The sequence below is a fragment of the Babylonia areolata genome, chromosome 1 (genome assembly GCF_041734735.1).
Source record: "Babylonia areolata isolate BAREFJ2019XMU chromosome 1, ASM4173473v1, whole genome shotgun sequence".
In the NCBI taxonomy this organism is placed as follows: domain Eukaryota; kingdom Metazoa; phylum Mollusca; class Gastropoda; order Neogastropoda; family Buccinidae; genus Babylonia; species Babylonia areolata.
Window position 1 is genome coordinate 2,119,478 of NC_134876.1, and position 10,000 is coordinate 2,129,477.

General features: G+C 41.3%; 1 protein-coding gene across 2 annotated transcripts in view; it reads right to left on the reverse strand.

Moving 5' to 3' along the window:
* Positions 1 to 10,000, reverse strand: part of LOC143296145 (advillin-like) — a 96,793-nt gene that overhangs the window by 33,827 nt on the left and 52,966 nt on the right. For both annotated transcript variants that reach the window (XM_076608055.1, XM_076607983.1), the window contains exons 19-22: positions 9,460 to 9,543; positions 7,949 to 8,010; positions 2,566 to 2,668; positions 1,202 to 1,294 (exon numbers count right to left, since the gene is read on the reverse strand). In XM_076608055.1, the coding sequence (XP_076464170.1) occupies positions 1,202 to 1,294; positions 2,566 to 2,668; positions 7,949 to 8,010; positions 9,460 to 9,543 (342 nt within the window). The remainder of the gene's footprint in view (positions 1 to 1,201; positions 1,295 to 2,565; positions 2,669 to 7,948; positions 8,011 to 9,459; positions 9,544 to 10,000) is intronic.

The following is a 10,000-nucleotide window of genomic DNA, read 5'->3' on the forward strand; positions in this document are numbered from 1 at the left end:
ACTCACTCAGTACGGCCAGTCCTCTCTTCTCCTCTACACGGACCCCTCGGATGTCCAGTGGGTGTCTGAATGACCCAACCTTTAGCTTCGGTCGTCAGAATTGTGGTATTCTTTGTCAACATTCACCTCTTCAGTATAAGAGCCTTCCGCTTGCAATATTTTGATGATGGTAACTGGGGTGAAACGCTGTCAACGTCGTCTCTTTCGCCGTTCGTATGGAGAGAGTTAAAACTCACGTGTGAGAACCACTTTATCCAGATAACACTGCAAGGCAGATGACTTGGGCTACAGAAACACACTTTGATCTCACCTTGACCTTTGATCTCTAAACTAATAACACATTTCTGTTTTAGTAAACAAATCACTACCATATCTATTGACTTTTAGATGAAATGTTCTATCATGTTTCTGCATGGGTTTTCTTTGTTTTCAGTATCCATGTTGTTACATTTTCTCTTGACAATGTTTACACGGATTTAGTTCTCATCATGACTAATCATTGTACCAAACACGAAGAAGATTATGCAAAGTTTACACGTATTTAGTTCTCACCATGACTAATCATTGTATCAAACTCGATGAAGATTATGTAATGTTTACACGGATTTAGTTCTCATCATGACCAATCATTGCACCAAACTCGATGAAGATTATGTAATGTTCACACGGATTTAGTTCCCATCATGACCAATCATTGTACCAAACTCGATGAAGATTATGTAAAGTTCACACGGATTTCGTTCTCATCATTACCAATCATTGTACCAAACTCGATGAAGATTATGTAAAGTTCACACGTAATTAGTTCTCATCATGACTAACCATTGCACCAAACACGATGAAGATTATGTAAATTTCACACGTAATTAGTTCTCATCATGACTAATCATTGCACCAAACACGATGAAGATTATGGAAAGTTCACACGGATTTAGTTCTCATCATTACCAATCATTGTACCAAACACGATGAAGATTATGTAAAGTTCACACGGATTTAGTTCTCAACATGACTAACCATTGTACCAAACACGATGAAGATTATGTAAAGTTCACACGGATTTCAACGCCTGCGACGGTGGGTTACCTAAAGGAAAGCAAACGATAGACAACTTCTGAATATGAAAAAAAGGAAGAAAAACAAACAAAGAAACAAAGAAAAAAAACAGCCACAAAAACGGAACTGGTGCCTATGGACTGACCTCCTGACTAAAGTCCACCACCTCTTCCACCTTGAAGCGTCCTGAGGCGTTGGAACACTGGAACAGGCGGGCAGGCATGTCCGGGCTCTGATCCTGTCAGACACACACACACACACACACACACACACACACACACACACACACACACATGCGCACACAAGCACACGCACGCACGCACGCACATGCGTTCACATGCACGCGCGAGCAGATTCATACACATAAACACACACACATGCGCGCACGTATGCACGCACGCACACATACACACACACGTATGCACGCACGCACGCGCACACACACACACACACACACACACACACTCACACACACCCAAAAAAGGTTACTTCGGGTTGACAAAAATCCTATTGTTATTATTACACACACGCTCGCACACACACGCGCGCGTGTGTGTGCGCACACACACACACACACACACTCTCACACACACACATATCTATCTATCTATATATCTATTTATATAGGCAAGTCCACGGATTATTCTCTCTCTCTTTCATGCTAGCTAGCAACCTGCCCGCGAAACTTTCTTCATTGGCTGGGGGGCGGGGGGGGGGGGGGGGTCTTCTTTATGATCTAATTCTTGTTTCTATTTATCTGAGGATATATATTTTGGATTCCAGTTTTGCTTTTTATTTTTCATTCTCTCTCTCTCTCTCTCTCTCTCTCTCTCTCTCTCTCTCTCTCTATCTATCTATCTATCTATCTCTCTCTCTTTTTTTTCTCTTTTTTCTCTCACACTCTCTTCAAGACATGCTGTGTTAATTCCAGGAAGGAGGTAGCTGTTTTCTGTTTTCAATTTCTTTCCTTATTAAAGAAACATATATTTTGGTTTTGGTTTCCCTTTTTCAATTTTCATTTGATTTGATTCTCATTTTTAGGACATGTAGTCCATTTCATCAAGTTGATGGTTCGTTTCATTTATTTTTCTCTCCTCTTTCTTATTTTCATGATTGTTTTTTCTTCTCCCTCTTGGTCTTCTCTTTCTCCTTCTTCATACTACTTTTTTTTTTGTTCTGTATTCTTTTTCAATTACCTTTTTCCTTCATTGTGTGGGAATGGTGTAAAGAACCTTTTAAGTCATCCTTCTACCCTTAATGAAACATTCGAGCTAGACACTACATAAATCAACGAAAACTAACAGTTTCCATTACACCATAGCCCAGAGTATTATGCAAAAAAAATAGAACAGAATAAAATAAAATAAAACCAAATGGAATAAAAACAGACAAGGAAACAAAATCCCACCCACAGACTACTTACCTCTAACAAAATATAAAAAAAACACAAACAAACAAACAACCCCTCCCACACACACACACACACACACACACACACACACTACTTACCTCTGTCCTGGTCCCAGTCGCGTAGGGCTCCTGACCACCCAGGACGTCCCAGAACTCTGACGGTTCCTCTCCCTCCTTCACCGTCATCACGTCCGACAGGTTCCTGTCATCAGTCACCCAGACATATCAGTGACCAACATCCCACGGGAATACTACTACTACTACTACTACTATATAGCGCTGAATCTTGAGCAGAGACAAATCAAAGCGGTTTCACACCAGTCATTCACACGCATGCATAACTCTAATACTGAAGAAACTGAAGACAAGGAAGAGGCAGGGAAGGGAGGCTATTTTGTGAAGAGGTGGGTTTTAAGGCCAGATTTGAAAGAGCTGAGTGCGGAGACATGACGAAGCGAAAGAGGAAGTTCATTCCAAATGCAAGGTCCAGAGACAGAGAAAGAACGACGTCCAGCAGTGGAGTGTTTGAATCTGGGTATGCGTAAACACAGTGGATCCGAAGCCGATCGTAGAGAGCGAGATGGAGGGCAGCCACAGAGATAGGAAGGGGCAGATTTGTGAATACATTTATAACACAGAGTGCTGATCTTGTACTTTATTCTACACAACGCAGGTGGCACTGGAGTCTGTACCCCAGATCGCGACACCAGGAGATATTATTCAAACAAGATATGCGACAATCCGTGTTCTTTGAATATCTTAAAACCCTGGCGTAATAATTTGATCCAAATCCCCGAATGACTCCCCGTTTTCTCCTGTGCCTTCTCTTCTCACCGTGTCCCACCGGCATCCTCACACCCACCTTCCTGCATCCCTCTCACTGTCCCCTTCCTAGCACCCCCCTGTCTTACTCCTGTGAAACCTGTCACCCACACCCAGTCCCTAGTATACCCTTCTCACGCCTCCTCTCTCTCCCCCTGTCTTACTCCTGTGAAACCTGTCACCCACACCTAGTCCCTAGTATACCCTTCTCACGCCTCCTCTCTCTCCCCTCCCCTTTCACCGTCCAACCCTTTAGGTCCCCCCTTGTCAAAATTTCCCCTCCTTTCCATTGCCCCTTCTCCTCCCTCACTGCCTACCCCTACGTAACCACTAACGATTGGGAAAAAAACACGTAAAACAACAACACAGGAAGAGAGACAGGCAACACATGTTCCTCCAAAACACGGAGGAGTAGAATCATTGGGATTGATCCCCGCAGAGATCGCCCAAAATGGCAGCTTCAGTTTGTCAACCTTTTCTTCCAATACACTGCCACCCAACCAAACCATAAACATCATAATTCCAAGGTGTACCTACTAAAATCAAATTTTACCATGTCAAATCAAATCAAAAACACTTTATTAATCCACATGGAAATTAAGTTGTGCAATCACAGGCTCATTGTAAACACTGGCATAAAATCATGCGCAACATAAGAAGAGATTAAAACTAGTCAAATAAGAATTCCCAATAGCTGGCGATATACTAACCCCCACACCCACCCCCCCCACACACATACTCATGTTAAGACACTAGGGTATTGCACAACAATATTAACAAATGAAAACATCCAACAAAAAAAGGGTATAAGATTACTAAAAATGACATGCGCGCACGCACGCACACACACCCACACACACACACACATGCACACACACACACACACACACACACACACACACACACACACACACACACACACACACACACACACACACGCACACACACACGTTAAGACCATAAGGTATTGTACAACATTACATAAATAAAAACATCAAGGGAATAAATCGTATATATAAGTAAAATGCACGCACACACACACACACACACACACACACACACACACACACACACACACACACACACACACACACACATTCACACACACAAGAGACATGACATGTCTGTTAATTTATTTCTATTGTTCCAACTTTGTTAATTCATAACACTACGCAAGCCCTATATTCATTTCATACAATGTTCTTGCGTAAGTCAATATGCTCTGATTGCCAATTTTTTGTTATTTTTTTCACCATCTTAAAAAAAACAAACATACATAGTTGTGTTACTTGCATTAGACTTAAAACGACAAAACGATAAGGTGTGACACATCAATAAAGTTACCCAACTGCTCTCAGCGTATCTTTTGATTAGCAAACAGTGCTTTAACATCGTGTCAAACTGCATGTGAAGCAGAGAATCGTAAATCGTTTGAAACACCAACTAAACATTAATGATTGTTGTTGTAAATTACTGGCTTTTGCTTATCAGAAACAAGATTCAGCTTCACTCCCCTTAATGCCAGATGTCATCAGCTAACTGACTCATATCGGTCCCTCTCCACCACCACCCACCCCTCCTCTGCCTCTCTCTGTCTATCAGATCTGATTCATCATAAAAATCAGTTTGTTATGTGCTTGGTCTTTTGGAATACGTCTTATCATCCACGGAAATGATAAATGTAATAATCAGTGAGTTAAAAAATGAAATAAAATAAAACAAAATAATTTTTCTCTCCCCCCCCCCTCTCTCTCTGTTATATATATATATATATATATATATATATATATATATATATATATATATATATATATATATATATATATATATATATATATGACAGCTGCCATTTGGACGCTTGACATTCGTTTCTTGTGTCATTCAATCAGGTTTCAGTAAAACACACATACACACTCACACATACATTTAAAATTTTATGTGCATGACTGTTTTGTTCATTTTGCCCGCCATCTAGACAGCCTTTTGTTTCAGCAATACCGGATCTGGTCTGAGGACCTTTTATGTTACCATGATGCATACATTTATTTGAAACATCTCTGCTTATTAGATCCATTCGGTTCCATGGTTATTTGGATGTTATCCTCATAACTGAAGATTCTGCATCTGAAGCTGATGATTAATTCCCAGAGCATTACCTCTGATAAACAGAGAGGGGACGGAGGGAGGGCGGAGGTGGAGAGAGACAGGTTGAGTCAGTTGATTGTTGATTATTGGCATCATGGGGAGAAAAGCTGAGTCAGTTGATTGTTGATCATTGGCATCATGGGGAGACATGTTGATTGTTGATTATTGGCATCATGGGGAGAAAAGCTGAGTCAGTTGATTGTTGATCATTGGCATCATGGGGAGACATGTTGATTGTTGATTATTGGCATCATGGGGAGACAGACTGAGTCAGTTGATTGTTGATTATTGGCATCATGGGGAGACAGACTGAGTCAGTTGATTGTTGATTATTGGCATCATGGGGAGACAGACTGAGTCAGTTGATTGTTGATTATTGGCATCATGGAGAGACAGGTTGATTGTTGATTATTGGCATCATGGGGAGACAGACTGAGTCAGTTGATTGTTGATTATTGGCATCATGGGGAGACAGACTGAGTCAGTTGATTGTTGATTATTGGCATCATGGGGAGACAGACTGAGTCAGTTGATTGTTGATTATTGGCATCATGGGGAGACAGGCTGATTGTTGATTATTGGCATCATGGGGAGACAGACTGAGTCAGTTGATTGTTGATTATTGGCATCATGGAGAGACAGGTTGATTGTTGATTATTGGCATCATGGAGAGACAGGTTGAGTCAGTTGATTGTTGATTATTGGCATCATGGAGAGACAGGTTGATTGTTGATTATTGGCATCATGGGGAGACAGACTGAGTCAGTTGATTGTTGATTATTGGCATCATGGAGAGACAGGCTGATTGTTGATTATTGGCATCATGGGGAGACAGACTGAGTCAGTTGATTGTTGATTATTGGCATCATGGGGAGACAGACTGAGTCAGTTGATTGTTGATTATTGGCATCATGGGGAGACAGACTGAGTCAGCTGATTGTTGATTATTGGCATCATGGGGAGACAGACTGATTGTTGATTATTGGCATCATGGGGAGACAGACTGAGTCAGTTGATTGTTGATTATTGGCATCATGGGGAGACAGGCTGATTGTTGATTATTGGCATCATGGGGAGTAAAGCTTGACCTTGCTTCTGACAAGCAAAGGCCAGTTATTTACAACCGAACGCATTATTGTGTTGTTGTTGTTGTTGTTGTTGTTTCTCACGACTTACTATTACAATTACAATTAAAAGTGCTTCACATGCAATTTGACACAAACACTGTTTGTTAATGAATATACACGCTGAGAGCAGTTGAGTAACTTTATTGATGTGTCACACCTTATCTTTGTGTCATACAAGTCTTATGTCCGTAACGTAAAAATGTAACTTTTTTTTATGATGGTGAAAAAACAGCAACAAAGAAATGGTAATCATGACATGCTTAACCATACAGGAACCTTTTGTCAAATGAATATAGGGTTTGTGTATTGATCACTAATCAGTAAAGACTGAGAAATCAAAGAAACAAACATGCTAAAATCTGATAGTGGGTGCACCTTGACATAATGATGCTTATGGTATAGTTGGGTGGCATTGTATAGAAACATGTTTCCAAACTTTAGCTGTCAGTCAGGTCGATCGTTGCGGGGATCTGACCCAATAGTTCCATTATGTTCTCCGGGGACAGTTTAGGGCGGTGACAATGACTTGTCACCCACGTAGGTGTTTCAGGACACTGATGCATTCGGGACGTTTGTATTTGTATTTCTTTTTATCACAACAGATTTCTCTGTGTGAAATTCGGGCTGCTCTCCCCAGGGAGAGCGCATCGCTACACTACAGCGCCACCCTTTTTTTTCTTTTTTTTTCTCCTGCGTGCAGTTGGTTTCCTTTGTTTTTTGGTTTTTCCTATCGAAGTGGATTTTTCTACAGAATTTTGCCAGGAACAACCCTTTTGTTGCCGTGGGTTCGTTTACGTGCGCTAAGTGCATGCTGCACACGGGACCTCGGTTTATCGTCTCTAACGTCCAGAACACCACTCAAGGTCTAGTGGAGGGGGAGAAAATATCGGCGGCTGAGCTGTGATTCGAACCAGCGTGCTCAGATTCTCTCGCTTCCTAGGCGGACGCGTTACCTCTAGGCCATCACTTCACCGCTTTACAGACGGGCAGGTGGGTGTGTGTGTCTAGCTGTCTGCATGAAAACCAGTATCACAGACCTTATGTCACACGTAGACAAGACTGTTGTGATATGATGTGATGTGATATTTAACATGTTTTGAATGGGTAATTGGGAAGCAACAGCAGGCACAATCGTTCTTTTGATTAGAACGTAATGAAAGTATTTGTCGGCCCACACCCACGACCGTCATCGCAGCAACCGCTATAAACACACACACACACACACACACACACACACACACACACACACACACACACACACACACACACACACACACACACACACACACACACACACTAACCCACTACTGCAAAAAACAAAAGAATACGATCACTATCATTAACACGACCACCATCAGCATTATCAACAGTTCAAAGCAGTGATTCACCTGTCTGGGCAGATGTGCTTGACCACACTGTTGGCCACGTTCTTTTCATCCTCGCTGGCTCCCTGAAACGCACAGACTTTCTGTTATCACTGCGCTTTCGTCATCAAACTCTGGACTAATGAGCTATTTACATGCTGTTTGTCCTTACGAAGTCCATCAATTAGGTGATTTTCGTTAATTGTATTTCTATTGATTTCTAATGCTCTTCTGTGATTCCCCCCTTCATCCATCCATCCTGCTTCACAAAGTCATCATACAACTTCCCCCTTATTTCACTACCCTTTTTCCATGTTTTATATAAAAAAATCGTTTTTATTTTGATAATTATTCAAATGTGAAAATTAATACTTTCATTAGCTATCTGACGGGCGCAATAGCCGAGTGGTTAAAGCGTTGGACTTTCAAGCTGAGAGTCCCGGGTTTGAATCTCGGTAACGGCGCCTGGTGGGTAAAGGGTGGAGATTTTTCCGATCTTCCAGATCAACATAGGTGCAGACCTGCTTGTGCCTGAACTCCCTTCGTGTGAATACGGAAGCAGAAGATCAAATACGCACGTTAAAGATCCTGTAATCCATGTCAGCGTTCGGTGGGCTATGGAAACAAGAACATACCCAGCATGCACACCCCCGGAAACAGAGTATGGTTGCCTACATGGCGGGGTAAAAACGGTCATACACGTAAAAACCCATTCGTGTTCATGCGAGTGAACGTGGGAGTTGAAGCCACGAAGGAAGAAGAAGAAGATTAACTGTCTACAATCACCAGTATGTAAGGCGGGACGTTAGACAGACCTCTTCCACACGCTGATAAGACTCCCTCACTGGTTGTCTGGTTGGTGTTAATGTCAAAATTCAGCTGGATAAAATGGCACGGAAGAATACAAGGGAATCATCATGACACCTAATCCCCGTGAAATGGAAATAAATCAGTGTCGCAGCAATATTTAATGCACGTTGGTGTGCGCACGAAACAAGATAAATAAAAGGTAGTGAGGCTGAGGATGTTAAGTTGGTCGTGGTTCCATTGACAGTTTGGCGCTCTCTTTTCCAGTAAGCTTTAGGTAGAATCAGATATCGGTAAAAAATGCATGACACATGCCAAAGATACTAAACTCCCACCATTTTCCTTCCGTACAATGTATGAAAGGGCATCAAAATCGAGTTCAGAATTTAACTCTCTTCATAATTATAGGAATACTTGTCACTCTTTTTTTATTAGCCCATTTATCTATGAATGGATAAGCAACATGATTTTATTTATCTATATATTCATTTTTTTAAAACTTTAATCATTCATTAAAATTGTTGTAAGGCAACGTAGTATGTCCCGGGGCTTGTGAGCAACATTCTTTGATCTTCATTTGTTCATTTCTTTCTTTATTTATCTATTTATTTATTTGCTTATCTATTAATTCACTTATTTATCTATTCATTTATCTATTTATTTATTGATGTGTTAGTTGTACCATATCATGTATTTCAGCAGGTGGTACGCACACATCCAAAACCCACCTTGCCGACCCAGAGGAAGATGTCTTTCTCTGTGTCCACGATGAAGACATCACTGGAGTTGAGGGACCCCGCCCTCGGCTGGACCTAAAAGAGTTTACACACAGTCTGCGTCATGTAGTCAGCAAGTAACTAAATCATCCACATGAAATCATGAAGTTCTTAGCAGTTAAGTACAATTCTAATAACAGTTTAACTGTACATTGAAACAACTCTAATTCGTGTCCTACGAAACTGCACAACCCTAAACACATTTCCTTTTTATTTCCTTTCTTTACATTCCACCAGTCTCTGACTACCCCATTTGCACTAACCAAGCATGATACAGAAAACGCTGATATTTGATACTAATGGACAGTGGTATCATGCCAAGTATCGAATGTCTGTGTTTGTCTATCATCCGAGAGCACTGCTTGTCTCAGGAAAATACCGATAATGATTTCAAACACAACAGGTTGGTTTCTTTTAACTCCAAGCGCAGGAGACAACTAAAGCAACTGTAATTGTGTATGCTGGAAACATTTTCTCCCCTCGGCACAAAGCA